Source organism: Rhinopithecus roxellana, chromosome 8 (assembly GCF_007565055.1).
Source record: "Rhinopithecus roxellana isolate Shanxi Qingling chromosome 8, ASM756505v1, whole genome shotgun sequence".
Taxonomy (NCBI): Eukaryota; Metazoa; Chordata; class Mammalia; order Primates; family Cercopithecidae; genus Rhinopithecus; species Rhinopithecus roxellana.
Window position 1 is genome coordinate 136,303,828 of NC_044556.1, and position 22,782 is coordinate 136,326,609.

Sequence of the window (22,782 nt, forward strand, 5' to 3'; positions counted from 1 at the left end):
AACTCTACAACATTTTGTGTCATGAAGTCCAATTCTAGTTAGGATTTTCCATATTGGTTAAAAAATAAAAATAAAGTCTTTAGCTGAAAACCTGTAATTATATGTAATAGAAATGACACAGAAATGAATAAATGTTACCCAATTGTTAGCCCTCCAATTAAAAATGCATCTATATTAAATGGCATTATAGTATAAGAAGTTGGGACTTTTGTTAACCAACAGTCTTGAAAATAAAATGTATTAAAATAGTTGGAACCTCAGAATTTTTGAAATCATATAGTCTATATTTGAGGGCTATGAGCATCCACAGCCTGAATTAATACAGAAGTAGTTTTGAATATCTGCCATATATTTAAAGGCTTTCTTCTTTCCTCTGAGGTTTAGCCAAATACTTTTTAGTGCAAATTCTTCTTGGCTAAAATAGATTTGTGTGACTATGTTTTTGTCTACAAAGCACAAGGATAATTAGTCAACTCAGTCAGAAACCTGTTAATTATAAGAAACAGTAACATGCATTTTAAAATATTTTTCTAACCAAAGCAGACAAATGAGTTTCATTACGTGGTTTTCAACTTGTTCTGGAGAATATTTACACTTAGTCTTTCAGGCTCTTATTTTTGCTCATATTTTGGTTAAACCAGGTGACCACGAGACATACTTTATGCGCTCCATATCTAGAAAGTTCCCTGAAAACAAAAATATGACCTAGTATTCACTTGTATATAAGGAAAGCCATAATGTTGAATCTCAGTCCATGTACCTGGTAAAACATAAGGTTGTTTCTCTGTGGTCCAATGGTGTAATGTGTTAGTTACCAAAAGGAAGGCCCTAATATCACTCCTTGGAAACTACTGGTCAGCTTTTTATGTTGTTTAGGAAGCAGGTTAGTATGTTATTCAGAACTTTAATTCATGAACACATGTAATGGAGAAAGTTTTCCAAAGAATTACAGCTGTGCAAATCATCATGTTGTTGAAAAATCCAAGTACATATGTAGATATGAAGCTGAATCAGGCTTAAGGATGTGGTCTCGCTGTCTAGGGTCCAAATTATCTTTGTGGAAATATTTGTATTATCCATAACCACATCTCAATCTGTTATACAGCCTTGTTCCCAAGCTCCCAGTTCTTTCCACTTTCTCCAGAGCAAAGAGCACAGACAAATACTTAGCTATGGTTTAAACACTCAGACTGTATTTATATATGGTAGTTTGAGTAAATTTAATTGTAATAAAATAGCTCCTTTGGGTGATTTTAAGCATTTATTTTGGCATCAGATAAGCCTTCTGAATTTCCCTATAGACATAAATTCCTCTGAAAATCTAACCAGAAGGAGAAAGATCATCATTTGTTATGTTTTGTTTGGTTCAGTTTCAATTCTCTTAGATTGTGGGCTAATTAGCTCATTACTGAGTTTATTTATATAATTTTGGTTTTAAACAAGCATGGTTCTGTGACTTGAAACTGTCTTTTGGGGCATTTGTAGTTCATGGAGCATGGAGCACTTGGCAGCCTTGGGGAACATGCAGTGGAAGTTGTGGGAAAGGTGCTCAGACAAGAGCAAGACTTTGTAATAACCCACCACCAGCACTGGGTGGGTCCTACTGTGATGGAGCAGAAATGCAGATGCAAGTGTGCAATGAAAGACATTGTCCAAGTAAGAGAAATACACTGTTTATACCTTTAACAAATTAACATCTACCTATCTTATCAAGGTAGTGTGTCAACAAGAATCTATCCCATTCTAACTCTGCCCACAAGTACATCTCTCAAGCTAACAATGCCCAGAGTGTAACATGATGGTTTCTAGGTAGTAAGAAAGCATGTACATTTTTCCCTTATTCCAGTTGATGGCAAGTGGGCAACTTGGGCCAGTTGGAGTGCCTGTTCTGTGTCGTGTGGAGGAGGCGCCAGACAGAGAACAAGGGACTGCTCCGACCCTGTGCCCCAGTATGGAGGAAGGAAATGTGAAGGGAGTGATGTCCAGAGTGATTTTTGCAATAGTGACCCTTGCCCAAGTGAGTGTTGGAAATAGTGAGTCAACATTATACTTTCATAAAGTTTCATTATGACCTTAATTCCTTAAAGTTGTAATATTCTGTTACTTGGTTCTTCAGCCTTTGGTTTGGGATGTCAGAATGTTATAAGGTTGCTGTCGTGTCTGTGTAATATCATAGATGTTTTCGATTCATAGGGACAGGAGCTGTGTCCTATTTCACTTGCTCTGTATAGGAGTAGCCCCAGAGTATAAGAATGAGAGCACCTCTGCATGCTAACTCTTCATGATGCTTACGAGTCTTTTATGAAGGCAAGCAGTCAGCTCTCTGCCTTAATTCAGTCATCAAGCTGGATTTTTAGACCTTTGCAGCAATTTGATATCTGGAAATCCGAGTTACATTGTATCCTGAATTTTACAAGTCTTGGCTCATCAAAAGCAGAGACCCTGTCTCATTTATACCCTCCAGCTCCTGGAATATTTTAAGACTCAGTAAATATCTGTTAAATGGAATCACACAAATACAGGAATGTATACACAGTTTCTAGCCAAAACTGAAGCTAAACTGTCTTCCTTGGGAAGTTGCCTATTTATAGACTTGTATGTTTTGTTTCAGGTGCTGAGAAGAGACTTTTTAAATACTTTTTGGATGAATGTCATTGTTGACCACTTCTCATTTTAGGGGCTCTGTTTTCATCTCAGATTATTGTCTTGTAGCCCATGGTAACTGGAGTCCTTGGAGTGGCTGGGGAACATGCAGCCGGACGTGTAATGGAGGGCAGATGCGGCGGTACCGCACATGTGACAACCCTCGTCCCTCCAATGGGGGAAGAACTTGTGGGGGACCAGACTCCCAGATCCAGAGGTGCAACACTGACATGTGTCCTGGTGAGTCGACTTGATTTCTGGCAGTTGAATAAGTAAAGCATTTAATTTAGTGCTCATTGTAGCAGCCCTATTGCTCCAGACCTTAAAATGAAAGTTGTATAGGCAGGAGCCCCCCAAGTGTAGATTTTGAAGCCAATTTGTTAACAGTGACCATTCCATTCTTGTTCACAGTGGATGGAAGCTGGGGAAGCTGGCATAGTTGGAGCCAGTGCTCTGCCTCCTGTGGAGGAGGTGAAAAGACTCGGAAGCGGCTGTGTGACCACCCTGTGCCAGCTAAAGGTGGCCGTCCCTGTCCCAGAGACACTACTCAGGTGACCAGGTGCAATGTACAAGCATGTCCAGGTAAGCAACTAAATTGGACTTTGGTAGCACATTTAGAGCCTTTGTGCAAATTAGAGAAAGGTGCCACAAATTACAAAACACTGCCAACCCTGAGAGGAGGATTTAGATAAAAAAAAAAAAGTGCTTTCTTGCTCTTAATTGGTACAGTTCTGTATCAACTCAAGGCTGGGTTCTAGCCTCTGCTTTTGCCTTTCCAGGCTTTCTGGTAAAAGGATATAGTCCTGGCCTTCACAGGAAAAAGGGTGAGGCAGAGTGGGGAAAAATGGGCTGAGATTCCAGACTGAAAGTAAGGTGGGGCAGTGGTTAAATATCTAAAAAAAAAAAAGCCACAATTGGAGGCTGTTCATCTGTGGATGGGAATTTGAAGGACATGAGTGTATAGGAAGTAAAGAAAGAATCAGTTCAGTCCTAGGAGAAAGAATAAGGGGAGTTCAAGTATGAAGTTCATCCTGAATCATGCATCGCATCTAGCAACTGATGTAAAAATTCAGAAGTCTATAACTCATGGGCCTTAGAGTTTGCTGGGATTCCAAGAAATGGTAGCTAATACTAAATACCTTGTCTCAGCAGGCAGGCTTCTAAAGGTTATAAGAAGACCAACAATAACAGTTTTATATTGTTGAAGTGTCAAGATATCAATTAGACTTTCCAAAGCTTTAAGGTTTTCTTAGAAATAAAAAGTTCCTGAAAAATCAAGATCATTTGACAGAGTGAGAGAGATTTACATTTAAAAATGTATAGGATCTAACAAGCTAAAGGAAGTTGATGGGTCTACTACCATCAACAACTGTTCAACATATTGACTAATTAACAAGGACTTTGAGGCTCCAACTGAGGCATGGTGTCAGCTTCAGTTGATGTACTTTGTAGCTCAGCTTTTGTTAGTAGCAAGGCCCCAGTGGCATCAGGAATTCCAAATAGGTTGACAGTTTGTGTTGCAGAGTCTGGCAGAGGATTTCAGGGATCCCAGCCAGGTAGTCAGAACTAGGAGTCTTTTGAGCACTGGGACTCAAGTCCCTCTATGAGACTACAGAACCAGGGTCAAAATGTCAGCAATGACCTGGAGAGCTAAGTAAATTAGTGGTCTTAATACTCCCCTTTCTCCCTGCTTAGGACTAAGGATAAGAACCAAAATGGCCTACTGGCCCTGACTGGCTCTCTACGTTCCTGCATCATCTTGCAGCATGGTTTCCATTACTCTCTACACTTTCTGCTGCTTTTGCCCTCTCAGATGTAGCAAGCCACTAACCCACAAAAGAGTGACACACATTCCTTCCCTACCCAGAAAGCCCTTCTGCCCTCCCTGGCTTAGTTAAGACTTAAAACTTTCTTTAGGTTTCTTTATTTTTACTTCCTTCTCAAGCTTCCCTAAATAGTAGATAGTAATGCATTTCAACCTTACTTTTATTTGTGGGATTTAGATTGTTTTTCTCCCCAATTCAGACATAAGCTCTATGAAGGCAGGCTTCATGTCTTTTTTTTTTTTCTTTAATTTGTGGTAAACAAATGAATGTAGTATGGACCATGAAGGCTGAATCAACATGAAAAGATGTTTTCTCAGTATTAATAATAAAAGTAGTGTAAATTAAAACGTAAAGTACCGTACTTACTGATTTTTCTGAGGCTGAATACAGTTGTATTTCTCTCCAATATATAATACAAGCATACCTCAGACATATTGCTGATTCAGTTTTAGACCACCACAAGGAAGTGAATATTGCAATAGAGCAAGTCACATCAATGTTTTGGTTTCCCAGTGCATATAAGTGTTATGTTTGCACTATTCTGTAGTACTATTAATTATCCAATAGCATCATGTCTAAAAAACAATACACATACCTTAATTTTAAAATACTTTATTGCCCAGGCTCGAATGCAGTAACGTGATCTCAGCTCACTGCAACCTCTGGCTCCTGGGTTCAAGCGATTCTCATCTCAGCCTCCAAGTGATTACAAGTATCCACCACCATGCACAGCTAATGTTTTCTATTTTTTTTTTAGTAGAGACAGGGTTTCACCATGTTGGCCAGGATGGTCTCGAACTCCTTTCCTCAAGTGATACACCAGCCTCAGCCTCCCAAAGTGCTGGGGTTACAGGCGGGAGCTACCAGCATCTGGCCTATAAAATGTATTTCTTAAATAATAAGTCCTGAAAGTCAACATTACTCCTTGATCCATGGCTGCAGAATGGATGCTGTATTAGGCATGAAAGCAACATTTCTCTCCTTGTACATCTCCATTAGACCTCTGCAGTGAATATTCACATTGTCAGTGGGCAGTAATACTTTGAAAGGAATCTTTTTTTTTTTTTTTTTCCTGAGCGTTAGGTCTCAAAAGTGGGCTTTAAAATATTCAGTAAACCATGCTATAAACAGATATGCTGTCCTCCAGGCTTTGTTTCATTTATAGCACAGAGGCAGAGTAGATTTAGCACAATTCTTATGGGCCCTAGGATTTTCACAATGAGCATTGATTGACCTCAACTTAAAGTCACCAATTGCATAAGCCCTTAACAAGACAGTCAGCTTGTTCTTTGGAGCTTTGAAGCTAGGCACTGATTTCACCTCTTCCTAACCGGCATCTTCTTCCAAGAGAAGGCTGTTTTGTCTAAATTGAAAATCTGTAGTTTAGTGTAGCCATCTTTATCAATGACCTAGCTACCTCTGAATAATTTGCTCCAGTTTCTACATCAGCTTGTGCTGTTCTACCTTGCACTTTTATGTTACTTAAATGGCTTCTGTCCTTAAGCCTCTTGTCTTCTGCAGCTTCTTCATCTACCTCAAGCTTCATGGAACTAAAGAGAGTTAGGGCCTTACTCTGGATTGGGCTTTGGCTTAAGGGAACATTGTGACTGGTCTGATCTTTTATTCAAATCACTCAGACTTCCTCCACATAAAAAATAAGGTTGTTTCACTTTCTTATTTGTGTGTTCACTGGAGTAGCACTTTTTATTTTCTTCAAGACTTCTTCCTTTGCATTCACAACTTGGCTAACTCTTTGGTGCAAGAGGCCTAGCTTTTGACCTACATCAATTTTCTACATGCCTGCCCCTTACTAAGCTTAACCATTTCCAAATTTTGATTTAAAATGAGAGACATGAGACTCTTTCTTTCACTTGAACACTTAGAGACCATTGTAGGGTGAATAATTGGCCTAGTTTCAATATTGTGTCTCAGAGAATAAGGAGGCTTGTGGAGAGGAAGAGAGTCAGGGGAATAACTGGTGGTCGATGGAGCAGTCAGAACACACAAAACATTAAGTTCACCGTCTCATATGGGCACGGTTCATGAAACCCCAGAACAACTACAATAGTAACATTCAAGATCACTGATCACAGGACACCCTAAGAGATAATAATAATTTGAAATATTGCAACATTACCAAAATGTGACACAGGAACACAAAGTGAGCAAAGGCTGTTGCAAAAATGGCACTGGTAGACTTTCTCATCACAGGGTTGCCACAAACCTTCAATTTGTAAAAATACAGTGTCTGCAAAGAGCAACAAAGCAAAGTATGATAAAACTAAATATGCTTGTACATGATAATAGTGTCTGAAATTCCTAGTAATTGCTTTAAAATGTATTTAATTAAAAGACATCAGATAATGAATATTTATGAATTTGACTATCAGCTACTCCCCAGTATGTTGCCCTCTCTTGTCAAAGCATGAAATTCATTTTGAGAAACATTCATTAACCACCTATTCTATACTAGTCACCAATACTTTTGTTGAATAGAAAGAAGTCATGAAATTAATGTTGAGGCCCTTTTTTAAAAATAATTGTTTTGCAACCAGATTACCTTGGTATGAATTTTATAGCACTAGCAAAAGCACAATCTCTCTCAAGTTAAGCATCTTTCAATATATTTGTAATATGAAGAACTTGATAAACCCTCAATCTAAAACCCAAGACTGAATAATGTCCTTAGATAATCCATGTTTACATTGGCAGTGGCCTAGAAGCTGTTTTGTTGATGAAGTCTCTCCTTTTCCTGGATGTTCTCATGAAGGAGGCAATAAATAAAAGAACATAGGGTTTGATGCCAAGCAGATCCACATTCCACCACTTTCTAGCAATGTAATGATGAGAAAGTTGCTTAATTTCTACAAACTTATTTTTCTAGTCTGCAAACTATGGCTGTTTAAAGCTACCTTATAGAATTGTTGATAGGATTAAAAGAGTTAACACATATTAAATGTTTACCATCATGCATAACATGCTCAATAAACTCTCATTGTCATTTCATCACCACCACCAACACATTCTTTATTTTTAGTTTGGGAACTGGACACTGATTGTATTCTTTGGCTTATGAAATATTAATAACACTATGATGTGCACAGATTAGAAGGATCCTAGATTTATGGGGGATGATGGGTGTTATGTGAAAGTAGAATGTTTTAAAAGCTTATTTATTTCACTATTAAATTCAGATGTCGTATGACCTTTTTGATGTCTAAGAAAAGATTTGTAGCATCTCTGAATACTGGCCTTCTTTTCTCCCACGTAATGTTGATGAAATTGCATCCTTATCCAGGAATGTTTTTTTTTCCCCCAATAGGTGGGCCCCAGCGAGCCAGAGGAAGTGTTATTGGAAATATTAATGATGTTGAATTTGGAATTGCTTTCCTTAATGCCACAATAACTGATAGCCCTAACTCTGATACCAGAATAATACGTGCCAAAATTACCAATGTACCTCGTAGTCTTGGTAAGTCTTTGCTTATAAGCGTCTTTTTAAAAACATATATTATTCTTTATTATTACTTCCATTTAAAGTTCTAGAGAATGCTACTACTAAGTCATAAGTATAATAATCCTTAGCTCTATTCCAATGGTAAGCTTTTAAAGATACATGAGGTACTGGTATTTGTTTCTGGTATTCAACATTATTTAGAATTCATCCTTGTGAATAATGTGCTATGAAGACAATAAAATAGACTGTAAAAATTTTGCTATCACCTTATTTATCCTTTTTCTCTTTAGGTTCAGCAATGAGAAAGATCGTTTCTATTCTAAATCCCATTTATTGGACAACAGCAAAGGAAATAGGAGAAGCAGTCAATGGCTTTACCCTCACCAATGCAGTCTTCAAAAGAGAAACTCAAGTGGAATTTGCAACTGGTTAGTGTTAGCTGAATTTAATATTCTATTACTATAAAAAGTACCATAAAGATTGGTGGTTAAGAAAAATACATGTTCACAGAGAATAATTTGAAACGTTTGGATGCAATCTTATCATAAGTGATATAAAAGAAATTTCATATTTTGCTGTAAACTTGTACTAACATAAGATCATAAGAGGCCATGTGTTCTCAAGCAGTCATTTTTATACCCTAAAAGTTTTTCTCCTCTCCTCCTTTCTTCTCTTTTTAAAAATATTTTCTCTTTAAATCCTTAGAGAGGATTTTAAAGACCAAACAAAGAAGGAAAATGAGTTACTGTTATTAATTAAAGACCTTTGTCTTTAAACCAAGATCCAATTAGGATACTTTATAGCAATTCTTTATGAAAACGATCGAAACAAAACAAACAAACCTAAAGGCTTTTCACTTATCCCTAGTCTTAAGGAATATGGGTTAGCTATTCATGACCTTTCCATGTACATACAGATGTTTAGAGAGCTCCATTTCAAGCCTCTTCACAGTTGGTCAGCCTCAATAGCAGCGACCTTTAAGGAAGAGGGGCTTATCTTTAATCAACATTTAATCAGTGGAGAAGACAATTGGATCTTTTCATGGGCATCCACTTACTGAGATGTCCTTTGTTACTTTTAGAAGCATCAGAAAGAACAAAGCACTGTGGCCAGACTAGTGGTTTTTGCCAGTCACAGACAATTCATTTTTATAAGGCTGCTTTGTTATTGCCTGTGAATTTAAAGTATGAAATTTGTATAACCATATGCCACATTTTTGCTACATGAAAAGAAATGTTAAAAGAAACTGCATTCAATAAACCTAACTCTTGAATTGGGGGGCTAAGTGCTAATTCAGTTCTCATCACCTATACTTATTCAAGTTGGAACTCAAATAGCATAGCATAGCTGAACCAGTATGTAAGGTAAATCTGTTCTGTACTTCCAGAAACCTTTTTTTTTTTTTTTTTTTTTTTTTTTTTTTTGCTGTCAAAATGAATGTCTTGTAATTCCCAGGAGAAATCTTGCGGATGACTCATATTGCCCGGGGCTTGGATTCCGATGGTGCCTTGCTGCTAGATATCGTTGTGAGTGGCTATGTCCTACAGCTTCAGTCACCTGCTGAAGTCACTGTAAAGGTAAAATGCCAGGATAACTTGTCTTTGCTGCTTATTAATGATGAGTATGAGTGAAAGGTCCATAGAATGAGCACAGATAACTTGTCCACTTTGTGGGGGGAAAATGTCCAAACTACTAAGGCTTTAAGTAGCTATCTGATCTTTGTTTAAAAATCTTCAGGGACAAGTTTTTACAAACTCTCTTAATGGTTTTACCACCCTCCCTATCAGGACCAAGATCAAATACTTGATACAAGGCATTTGTTTAATTTTCTTTAAACAAAGATGATAGTAATTATTGCATAAACGTTTTTGTGTATCATCCACGAAATATTTCAGAAATTAAAGGCTAACAATCACCCTTTCACATCTTTATCTTTGAGTCTCTTATTAAACTGAAATTTATGACAGCAAAATTATGAAACAACTATGTTATAATTAAAGAGTTCAAACCTTATGTTATTTCCTGAACACTACTGTACAATTACTATACAATTTTTCTCATGAAGGAGGCAATAAATAAAAGAACATAAGGTTTGATGCCAAGCAGATCCACATTCAGATCCTCATTCCACCACTTTCTAGCAACATCATAAGAAAGTTGCTTAATTTCTACAAACTTAGTTTTCTAGTCTGCAAACTATGGATATTTAAAGCTACCTTATAGAATTGTTGATAGGATTAAAAGAGTTAACACATATTAAATGTTTACCATCATCATGATGTGTATATTTTAGCTCCTAATCCTTTTTCCCCCCCTCATTCTGCATTTCATAGCCCCCTTAAGGGAACAAAAAATTAGTATGAGCCATATTGATCTTCAAATCCACATTGTTCTCCTTAGGATTACACAGAGGACTACATTCAAACAGGTCCTGGGCAGCTGTACGCCTACTCAACCCGGCTGTTCACCATTGATGGCATCAGCATCCCATACACATGGAACCACACCGTTTTCTATGATCAGGCACAGGGAAGAATGCCTTTCTTGGTTGAAACACTTCATGCATCCTCTGTCGAATCTGACTATAACCAGTTAGAGGAGACACTGGGTTTTAAAATTCATGCTTCAATATCCAAAGGTAATTTGATTAAAAGAAAATCCGTATCTTTATGCCATCCAATCTCAATGGTTAAAAAAAAATTCAAAATAAGGACATGGAGGCTTACATCTAACATGATGATATCAGGTTTTTCATGTGTGTTGTCTATGCTTTTTTGTTAAGTAAAGCCCTATGGAAAAGCCAACCCAACTGGAGTTCTAGTACATTTATTTTACTAATATACTTCTTCACACTACACAGTGGGGTTGCTGTTGTTCTATTCCATATGTGCAGAGAGGGCTAAAAACATAATATGGCGGGGTGCAGTGGCTCACGCCTGTAATCCCAGCAGTTTGGGAGGCAGAGGCGGGCGTATCACCTGAGGTTAGGAGATCCAGACCAGCCTGGCCAACATGGTAAAACTACCATCTCTACTAAAAAAAAAAAAAAAAAAAAGTAGCCAGGCGTGGTGGCGGGTGCCAGCTACTCAGGAGGCTGAGGCAGAATTGTTTGAACCCAGGAGGCAGAGGTTGCAGTGAGCCGAGATCATGCCACTGCACTCCAGCCTGTACAACAAAGAGCAAAACTCCATCTCCAAAAAAAGAAAAACGTGTACAAATGCTTTTTCTTCAGATAATAAAATCCATTTGTTATTGTTTTGAATTTGTCAAGAAATTTTTTAAATTCCTGAAACATAATACAAAGGTGTGTCTTAAACTAGTCAAAAATAATTTCTATATTTTAAAAGCAGCTTTTTAAAACTATGCAGCGATAATCAGGATTCTAGCTGTCATTTCTTGTTCCCGGAAGTTATGATTTTTTAATTGCTTTTCATTTTCCAAGCATGGTTCTGCAACCCTTGATCTAAGCAGTCCATCTGTGCTATGTGGTTCTTTGATGTGTCTGTCTCCTGAGATTCCCTTTTCAGTCATAAGAGCCACCACAGCAATTAACATTCCATATTCTGTGGGGTTTTAATGCTGGGATGATTCTTGTATGTAGTCATGTTAGACATTAAATGTTTATGTGACTTTAACGTTGAACTTTAGGCTCCCATGAGTTTACTTAAAAAGATTCACATTGACCTTGTGAATGTGTTTTCCTGTGTGCCATCTTTCCTAAAATAGAGCCAAGTAAATTTTAAACCACCATTTCATCATGTTTAGCAGATATGCTAAAAATTTATTTTCAGTGTTTACTCTTGCTTTCATCAGTACCTTTTACTATTGCCATGCATGCCATGCCACTTGAACAAAAGAAACGAGCTACCAGAATGAGGGGTTACATTTTCTTTCCCTAATTATGCCGGGGTTTTTTGTTTGTTTTTTGAGATGGAGTTTCGCTCCTCACCCAGGCTGGAGTGCGGTGGTGCGATCTCGGCTCACTGCAAGCTCCGCCTCCCGGGTTTACGCCATTCTCCTGTTCCAGCCTCCCAAGTAGCTGGGACTACAGGTGCCCGCCACCATGCCCGGCTAATTTTTTGTATTTTTAGTAGAGACGGGGTTGCACCATGTTAGCCAGGATGGTCTCGATCTCCTGACCTCGTGATCCGCCCATCTCAGCCTCCCAAATACCTGCTTTTTAAATCTAACTTCTGTTTCTACTTTTTTCAGTACTCCATCTAATTTAAAAAAAAAAAGATACCTGGGCACAAATAAGTGAATTTCTACCATCTGGAACTACATGAATTGATTTCTAAAAAGTCATGTACACTTTCTACCTAATCATATACATTTCCCAAGCCCAAAACTGCTTAAAGGTCTTTGTGGCATCTTTAAGTGGGTTTGTTGGGGGATCTGGGTCCCACAATATAAAGAAACACACTGTATGACCTTTAAAGGCCCCTTACTATCCTTGGACACTGTGATTCTATGAATCACATATATGTGTCATGGTCCTTGTCAATTGTAAGAATTGTGTACTTGCAATTTGTTTTTGAGCAACCATTAGGGGGCAAGCTTGCATTCCTGGTAACTTAACTAGCAAATTGTGTTAGGTCTATACTGGAGCTGAATATGGTTGCAGTGAAATTAGAATCTTCTGGAGAGCCTGATGAAAGTTCAGATTTCTGGCCACAAAGATTTTTGGTTTAGCAAGTCCACGGTAGGGCCTAGGAGTTTGTATTTTTAACACAGACCCTAAATGATTCTAATATATCTGGTCTGCACTCTTGCTTTTGGAAAGTACTGGTCGGGAAAACTCTCAAATATAAGTCAGTCTCATTTTTATATCTTTAAAATCTAATGTCTTTTTAAAATTAATTATAAAGTATATATTTTACAAACCAGAGTATCAGAAATTATCAAGGAATATATAAATTTAACTACAAATACATTTTTAAAAATTCTTCATGGGAAGAAAAAAAAGTGAAATGAGAAGGTAAAATATGCACCAAGAAAAAATATTTGCATCACATGTTATTGACAACCATGATTAACCTTAATACATACAAAGGCACTTCAAAATCAGAAAGAGGCAAATATCCTCAGTAGAAAACTGCGTAAGGGAAACTCGCAAAAGAGTAAAGAATGACAAATGTGAAGAAGCTGTTTACCCCCATTAGTAAGCAAGGAAATGCAAATTAATGAGTTATTTTCTGACTATAACAAGGGTGATGACTGCCTAGTGTTACAGAGGTATGGGGAAATGAACACCGTTACACACTGCGGGCAGGGGGATAAATTGCTTCAACATTTCTGGAAGGCAGTATGTCTCCAATAGCCTTTCAAATATTCATATCTTTTCAGTTATCTCATTTTGGGAGTCTGTCCTATGAAAATCACAGAAATAGCCAAAGATGAATGCTTAGGAAGTTTTATCCAGTGTTATTTATAATAGAAAAATAATAAATAGCCTCAAAGTAGGAAACAAATACGTAAGTTATGGCACAGCTATATAATAATAACTTAAAATCACTGAAATAGGAAATATTTAGCTCATTTATTCATTTAACAAATACTTGTTGAGTGCCTACTGTATACTAAACATTGTTCTAGGTGTTGACAGCATCACTGTAAACAAGTAACAAAGGGAAATGTTCATGACAATAATAACAGAAAAGCACTGTATGAGCCAAACCTGGGTTGCCCACCACTGGGTGATTATGAGAAAATCTTTACACCCATTAAAAACACAGATTCCCAGGTCTCTTTCTTGGCAATTCTAGTAGAAATGGGACCAAGGGGTCCTATATTTTTAATAAGATTTTCAAATGATTTTTATGATTAGTCAAGCTTGGCAATTATCAGTCTGTATATCCTAAATTTAATTTCTAAGTATGTATTCACAAAATTGACTGGAAGGAAAAACATCAAAATCTCAGCAGTAGTTCGTTCAATTTGACAAGACTACCAGAATTTTATACTTTTCAAGGTTTCTACTGTTATCACACATTATTATAAACAAATATTTTTTATTGCCTTTTACTGTCTTGAAATAAAAATTGTAACATAATTCAAAATAATACACTTTAACTATAATATGAAAATCAACAAAAGGAAAATAACTCATAACATTACATATTTTAATATGAAAATCTTTGGACAGAAAGAAGTAGTTGTATACTCAAACATATACTGAATCCGAGTATGATTATTTGGAGAACATTAAGCAACTCGTAGTAATGTTCTGAATGAAACAGTCCAATCAGCCATCAATTTTTATGAAAACTGCATTCCTACACAATTCACTATATATTTAAATCGTGAAAAATGCATAATATATGGCAGACACATTTAAAGCTTAGATAATTATAGATTTCTTTTTATTATTATACTTTAAGTTCTAGGGTACATGTGCATACCGTGCAGGTTTGTTACATATGTATACTTGTGCCATGTTGGTGTGCTGCACCCATCAACTCGTCAACACCCATCAACTCGTCATTTACATCAGGTATAACTCCCAATGCAATCCCTCCCCCTTTCCCCCTCCCCATGATAGGCCCCAGTGTGTGATGTTCCCCTTCCCGAGTCCAAGTGATCTCATTGTTCAGTCCCCACCTATGAGTGAGAACATGCAGTGTTTGGTTTTCTGTTCTTGTGATAGTTTGCTGAGAATGATGGTTTCCAGCTGCATCCATGTCCCTACAAAGGACGCAAACTCATCCTTTTTTATGGCTACATAGTATCCTATGGTATATATGTGCCACATTTTCTTAATCCAGTCTGTCACTGATGACATTTGGGTTGATTCTAAGTCTTTGCTATGGTGAATAGTGCCGCAATAAACATACATGTGCATGTGTCTTTAAAGAAGCATGATTTATCATCCTTTGGGTATATACCCAGTAATGGGATGGCTGGGTCATATGGTACTTCTAGTTCTAGATCCTTGAGGAATTGCCATACTGTTTTCCATAATGGTTGAACTAGTTTACAGTCCCACCAACAGTGTAAAAATGTCCCTGTTTCTCCACATCCTCTCCAGCACCTGTTGTTTCCTGACTTTTTAATGATTGCCATTCTAACTGGTGTGAGATGGTATCTCATTGTGGTTTTGATTTGCATTTCTCTGATGGCCAGTGATGATGAGCATTTTTTCATGTGTCTGTTGACTGTATGAATGTCTTCTTTTAAGAAATATCTGTTCATATCCTTTGCCCAATTTTTGATGGGGTTATTTTTTTCTTGTAAATTTGATTGAGTTCTTTGTAGGTTCTGGACATTAGCCCTTTGTCAGATGAGTAGATTGCAAAAATTTTCTCCCATTCTGTAGGTTGCCTGTTCACTCTGATGGTAGTTTTTTTTTGCTGTGCAGAAGCTCTTTAGTTTAATTAGATCCCATTTGTCAATTTTGGTTTTTGTTGCTATTGCTTTTGGTGTTTTCGACATGAAGTCCTTGCCCATGCCTATGTCCTGAATGGTATTACCTAGGTTTTCTTCTAGGGTTTTTATGGTATTAGGTCTAACATTTAAGTCTCTAATCCATCTTGAATTAATTTTCATATAAGGAGTAAGGAAAGGATCCAGTTTCAGCTTTCTACTTATGGCTAGCCAATTTTCCCAGCACCATTTATTAAATAGGGAATCTTTTCCCCATCTCTTGTTTTTGTCAGGTTTGTCAAAGATCAGATGGCTGTAGATGTATGGTATTATTTCTGAGGACTCTGTTCTGTTCCATTGGTCTATATCTCTGTTTTGGTACCAGTACCATGCTGTTTTGGTTACTGTAGCCTTGTAGTACAGTTTGAAGTCAGGTAGTGTGATGCCTCCAGCTTTGTTCTTTTGACGTAGGATTGTCTTGGCAATGCGGGCTCTTTTATGGTTCCATATGAACTTTAAAGCAGTTGTTTCCAATTCTGTGAAGAAAGTCGTTGGTAGCTTGATGGAGATGGCATTGAATCTATAAATTACCTTGGGCAGTATGGCCATTTTCACGATATTGATTCTTCCTATCCATGAGCATGGTATGTTCTTCCATTTGTTTGTGTCCTCTTTGATTTCACTGAGCAGTGGTTTGTAGTTCTCCTTGAAGAGGTCCTTTACATCCCTTGTAAGTTGGATTCCTAGGTATTTTATTCTTTTTGAAGCAATTGTGAATGGAAGTTCATTCATGATTTGGCTTTGTTTGTCTGTTGCTGGTGTATAAGAATGCTTGTGATTTTTGCACATTAATTTTGTATCCTGAGACTTTGCTGAAGTTGCTTATCAGCTTAAGATTTTGGGCTGAGACAATGGGGTTTTCTAAATATACAATCATGTCATCTGCAAACAGGGACAATTTGACTTCTTCTTTTCCTAACTGAATACCCTTTATTTCTTTCTCTTGCCTGATTGCCCTTGCCAGAACTTCCAACACTATGTTGAATAGGAGTGGTGAGAGAGGGCATTCCTGTCTTGTGCCAGTTTTCAAAGGGAATGCTTCCAGTTTTTGCCCATTCAGTATGATATTGGCTGTGGGTTTGTCATAAATAGCTCTTATTATTTTGAGATATGTTCCATCAATACCGAATTTATTGAGTGTTTTTAGCATGAAGGGCTGTTGAATTGTGTCAAAGGCCTTTTCTGCATCTATTGAGATAATCATGTGGTTTTTGTCTTTGGTTCTGTTCATATGCTGGATTATGTTTATTGATTTGTGTATGTTGAACCAGCCTTGCATCCCAGGGATGAAGCCCACTTGATCATCGTGGATAAGCTTTTTGATGTGCTGCTGGATCCAGTTTGCCAGTATTTTATTGAGGATTTTTGCATCGATGTTCATCAGGGATATTGGTCTAAAATTCTCTTTTTTTGTTGTGTCTCTGCCAGGCTTTGCTATCAAGATGATGTTGGCCTCATAAAATGAGTTAGGGAGGATTCCCTCTTTTTCTATTGATTGGAATAGTTTCAGAAGGAATGGTACCAGCTCCTCCTTGTACCTCTGGTAGAAATCAGCTATGAATCCATCTGGTCCTGGACTTTTTTTGGTTGGTAGGCTATTAATTATTGCCTCAATTTCAGAGCCTGCTATTAGTCTGTTCAGGGATTCAGCTTCTTCCTGGTTCAGTCTTGGGAGAGTGTAAGTGTCCAGGAAATTATCCGTTTCTTCTAGATTTTCTAGTTTATTTGCGTAGAGGTGTTTATAGTATTCTCTGATGGTAGTTTGTATTTCTGTAGGGTCGGTGGTGATATCCCCTTTATCATTTTTCATTGCGTCTATTTGATTCTTCTCTCTTTTCTTCTTTATTAGTCTTGCTAGCGGTCTATCAATTTTGTTGATCTTTTCAAAAAACCAACTCCTGGATTCATTGATTTTTTTGGAGGGTTTTTTGTGTCTCTGTCTCCTTCAGTTCTGCTCTGATCTTAGTTATTTCTTGCCTTCTGCTAGCTTTTGAATGTGTTTGCTCTTGCTTCTCTAGTTCTTTTAATTGTGATGTTAGAGTGTCAATTTTAGATCTTTCCTGCTTTCTCTTGTGGGCATTTAGTGCTATAAATTTCCCTCTACACACTGCTTTAAATATGTCCCAGAGATTCTGGTATGTTGTATCTTTGTTCTCATTGGTTTCAAAGACCATCTTTATTTTTGCCTTCATTTTGTTATGTACCCAGTAGTCATTCAGGATCAGGTTATTCAGTTTCCATGTAGTTGAGTGGTTTTGATTGAGTTTCTTAGTCCTGAGTTCTAGTTTGATTGCACTGTGGTCTGAGAGACAGTTTGTTATAATTTCTGTTCTTGTACATTTGCTGAGGAGTGCTTTACTTCCAATTATGTGGTCAATTTTGGAATAAGTGTGATGTGGTGCTAAGAAGAATGTATATTCTGTTGATTTGGGGTGGAGAGTTCTGTAGATGTCTATTAGGTCTGCTTGCTGCAGAGATGAGTTCAATTTCTGGATATCCTTGTTAACTTTCTGTCTCGTTGATCTGTCTAATGTTGACAGTGGGGTGTTGAAGTCTCCCATTATTATTGCATGGGAGTCTAAGTCTCTTTGTAAGTCTCTAAGGACTTGCTTTATGAATCTGGGTGCTCCTGTATTGGGTGCATATATATTTAGGACAGTTAGCTCTTCCTGTTGAATTGATCCCTTTACCATTATGTAATGGCCTTCTTTGTCTCTTTTGATCTTTGATGGTTTAAAGTCTGTTTTATCAGAGACTAGTATTGCAACCCCTGCTTTTTTTTGTTCTCTATTTGCTTGGTAGATCTTCCTCCATCCCTTTATTTTGAGCCTATGTACGTCTCTGCATGTGAGATGGGTCTCCTGAATACAGCAGACTGATGGGTCTTGACTCTTTATCCAGTTTGCCAGTCTGTGTCTTTTAATTGGAGCATTTAGTCCATTTACATTTAAGGTTAATATTGTTATGTGTGAACTTGATCCTGCCATTATAATATTAACTGGTTATTTTGCTCGCTAGTTGATGCAGTTTCTTCCTAGCCTCGATGGTCTTTACATTTTGACATGTTTTTGCAATGGTTGGTACCAGTTGTTCCTTTCCATGTTTAGTGCTTCCTTAAGGGTCTCTTGTAAGGCAGGCCTGGTGGTGACAAAATCTCTAAGCATTTGCTTATCTGTAAAGGATTTTATTTCTCCTTCACTTATGAAACTTAGTTTGGCTGGATATGAAATTCTGGGTTTAAAATCCTTTTCTTTAAGAATGTTGAATATTGGCCCCCACTCTCTTCTGGCTTGTAGAATTTCTGCCGAGAGATCTGCTGTTAGTCTGATGGGCTTTCCTTTGTGGGTAACCCGACCTTTCTCTCTGGCTGCCCTTAACATTTTTTCCTTCATTTCAACTTTGGTGAATCTGGCAATTATGTGTCTTGGAGTTGCTCTTCTCGAGGAGTATCTTTGTGGTGTTATCTGTATTTCCTGAATTTGAATGTTGGCCTGCCCTACTAGGTTGAGGAAGTTCTCCTGGATGATATCCTGAAGAGTGTTTTCCAACTTGTTTCCATTTTCCCCCTCACTTTCAAGCACCCCAATCAGACGTAGATTTGGTCTTTTTACATAATCCCATACTTCTTGCAGGCTTTGTTCATTTCTTTTTCTTCTTTTTTCTTTAGATTTCTCTTCTCGCTTCATTTCCTTCATTTGATCCTCAATCGCTGATACTCTTTCTTCCAGTTGATCAAGTCAGTTACTGAAGCTTGTGCATTTGTCGTGTATTTCTCGTGTCATGGTTTTCATCTCTGTCAGTTCGTTTATGGCCTTCTCTGCATTAATTGTTCTAGTTATCAATTCTTCCACTCTTTTTTCAAGATTTTTAGTTTCTTTGCGCTGGGTATGTAATTCCTCCTTTAGCTCTGAGAAGTTTGATGGACTGAAGCCTTCTTCTCTCATCTCATCAAAGTCATTCTCCGTCCAGCTTTGTTCTGTTGCTGGCGATGGCTGCGTTCCTTTGGAGGGAGAGATGCGCTCTGATATTTTGAATTTCCAGCTTTTCTGCACTGCTTTTTCCCCATCTTTGTGGTTTTATCTGCCTCTGGTCTTTGATGATGGTGATGTACTGATGGGGTTTTGGTGTGGGTGTCCTTCCTGTTTGTTAGTTTTCCTTCTAACAGGTAGGACCCTCAGCTGTAGGTTTGTTGGAGATTGCTTGAGGTCCACTCCAGACTCTGTTTGCCTGGGTATCAGCAGCAGAGGCTGCAGAAGATAGAATATTGCTGAACAGCGAGTGTACCTGATTCTTGCTTTGGAAGCTTCCTCTCAGGGTTGTATTCCACCGTGTGAGGTGTGGGGTGTCGGTCTGCCCCTAGTGGGGGATGTCTCCAAGTTAGGCTACTCAGGGATCAGGGACCCACTTGAGCAGGCAGTCTGTCAGTTGTTCTTAGATCTCAACCTCCATTTGGGAGATCCACTGCTCTCTTCAAAGCTGTCAGACAGAGTCGTTTGCGTCTGCAGAGATTTCTGCTGCTTTGTTGTTGTTGTTGTTGTTGTTGATTAGCTGTGCCCTGTCCCCAGAGGTGGAGTCTACAGAGACAGGCAGGGCTCCTTGAGCTGCTGTGAGCTCCACCCAGTTCGAGCTTCCCAGCGGCTTTGTTTACCTACTTAAGCCTCTGCAATGGCAGGCACCCCTCCCCCAGCCTCCCTGCTGCCTTGCAGTTAGATCACAGACTGCTGTGCTAGCAATGAGGGAAGCTCCATGGGCGGGCATGGGACCCTCCTGGCCAGGTGTGGGATATAATCTCCTGGTGTGCCCGTTTGCTAAGACCCTTGGTACAGTGCAGTATTGGGGTGGGAGTTAACCGATTTTCCAGGTGTTGTGTGTCTCAGTTCCCCTGGCTAGGAAAAGGGATTCCCTTCCCCCTTGCGCTTCCCAGGTGAGGCGATGCCTCGCCCTGCTTCAACTCTCACTGGTCGGGCTGCACCAGCTGACCAGCACCAGTTGTCCGGCACTCCCTAGTGAGATGAACCCAGTACCTCAGTTGAAAATGCAGAAATCACCTGTCTTCTGTGTCACTCGCGCTGGGAGCTGGAGACTGGAGCTGTTCCTATTCAGCCATCTTGCTCTGCCCCCAATTATAGATTTCTTACTTTCATGAAAGTCTTACAAGGCAAGGGACAGATCATCAGTTTTCAAGACTACACATTGCAATCTTGTAAAACCTGCCACAGGACCAGTCCCACTCACTGAATTTTTATAGTCTTATTATGAAAAAGTATCTCCCAAAAAACTTTCCAAATTCCATCTAATAAAAGATATCTCCCCTATTTATAACCAAAAACCTAAAACTACTATCAGGTAATAAATTAACATGTTTACATGACATGTTTTTTCCACAATTATGTCCCACACAACATAACTGGTTGGATTAAAGAATGAACAAATGACTAAGTGGAAACTAAATTGTGATGCACAGTAAGCATGCAATGATCACTTAGCAAGCAATATGCCCTAGATGTTTCTGTCCCATCTATCCTAGTACCACCCCACTGCATGAGCAGGAAGACTAGGATGCTTTCAGGAAAAGAGGTTTCTTAACTAACCTGTTCTTGTTCTTGTTAGCTTTTTTGTTTCTGACATCTAACTTAAATCTTTTCTATCACAATATGCCTGTTTCCCCTTATTTTGACTAGATGAAAAGGAAAACACTTGGTCACACATGGGAGATTTTGACCCAAATGCTCAGTGGTGCTAATGGAGGAGATCCACAAAAGGAGGGAGCTTCTTCACAGAGTTGCTATTTTTCACTGGCACAAATTATTTTAAGTTGCTTGAAAACAGCATTTCTCTTTCTAGAGTAGAACAGGGTTAGTAATGGCTGGAAGAATAGGACTTTGCCTGTGGTTATACCTGGCATATACATTTATCTTGGACCCTTTTTAGTTATCACAGAATAATTTTTTTATTGATGTGAACAACTTACACACAAAACCCGTTTCCAGTGGCAGCTTGTCAACAATCTCTGAACTGGGATTCATGTACTTCTTGGTTGAGAAACAGGCAAAGTTTTCCATGCCTGCTTATTTTTACCTATTGCATTTTTGCATTATGTGTTTCATCTTTGGCATATATTCCCAGGGAAGATGCTACTGGAAAGAAACCAGGGGCAACTATTCTAATAAGCCAATTAACTTTGCTTTCCTCTCTGCGGTAGGAGATCGCAGTAATCAGTGCCCCTCCGGGTTTACCTTAGACTCAGTTGGACCTTTTTGTGCTGGTAAGTACAGAGATAAAGGGTTTTATTTTAATGAAAATGTCAATATTGGATAGCATTTAATGGATATCTATTGCCCTTTCCCTAGGTATTTAATCATCACAACAGTTCTGTAAACATCCCATTTGACAGCTAAGGAAATTGAGATGTAGAAAAGTCAAACTACCGAAAATCACTCAGCATCAAGTGACAGAGCTACATTTGAATTTAAGTTAATTGCAAAGCCCATGTTCTCTGAATTTGGCCACAGCCAACTGTGTCAGAGATAGTGACTAACTATAGATGTGGAATGAGCAGACAGACAACAAACACTATACTTCATCTGGTGACTTGATTGCTGTGGGTGTGAGAGCCACAATCCAACATTAAGCCACCAAACCCTAGAATTAATCAGAGGACAGGCAGGATTGTGGACTTATCACTAATGTAAACCAATTTTATCCCACCAAAGTACCAGCACAAGAGACGTACAGATAAGTTAACTGCTAAGTAAATGGCTTGAGGAGCTTACATTTACATACACAGTGCTTTTCTTTCACTGGAAAGCAATGTAATATAGTCTTGTGATAAAGAGGTGGTCTTTTGACTACGGAGGTTCAAATGACAGCCCTGCTAGTAATGACTTATATGACCTTAAGCAATTTATGTAACTTCTTTGTTCCTCAGTTTTGTCCTGCAAAATGAGGACAGTAATAAAAATACTTATCTCCTAGGAATTCTGCAATGAAAGAGTTAAAGCAGGTAAAAGGCATTTAGAGCACAGTAGATAAATATATTTTAGCTATTATCATTGTTGTTTTATGACATCTAACCATCTATTCACTATCAAGGATAACTCAGATGCCTCAAATTATTTTTATTTAGTGAATTCACTTTGTGGCAATTAAAGTATTTTCTATTATAGTTGATTCAACTTCTTGGCCTCTCTAAGCAATTATTTTTACTGGCTTTAATAACTCCCAGAAAGTAGGGATTTTATATACTGATTTGGGCCTTCTTGTTTCTTCTTTCAGATGAGGATGAATGTGCAGCAGGGAATCCCTGTTCCCATACCTGCCACAATGCCATGGGGACCTACTACTGCTCCTGCCCTAAAGGCCTCACCATAGCTGCAGATGGAAGAACTTGTCAAGGTATTCACAAATCTAATAGACACATTTAAGCAATGGGTC

The 22,782-nt window shown here is 38.3% G+C and overlaps 1 protein-coding gene across 1 annotated transcript in view; it reads left to right on the forward strand.

Annotated features, from left to right (window-relative positions):
- HMCN1 (hemicentin 1) overlaps positions 1 to 22,782 on the forward strand; it is a 470,019-nt gene that overhangs the window by 422,852 nt on the left and 24,385 nt on the right. Inside the window, 10 exon segments of the mRNA XM_030936855.1 lie at positions 1,486 to 1,656; positions 1,847 to 2,017; positions 2,713 to 2,883; positions 3,055 to 3,225; positions 7,792 to 7,941; positions 8,217 to 8,354; positions 9,382 to 9,503; positions 10,327 to 10,564; positions 21,551 to 21,613; positions 22,624 to 22,743. Of these exon segments, the coding sequence (XP_030792715.1) occupies positions 1,486 to 1,656; positions 1,847 to 2,017; positions 2,713 to 2,883; positions 3,055 to 3,225; positions 7,792 to 7,941; positions 8,217 to 8,354; positions 9,382 to 9,503; positions 10,327 to 10,564; positions 21,551 to 21,613; positions 22,624 to 22,743 (1,515 nt within the window).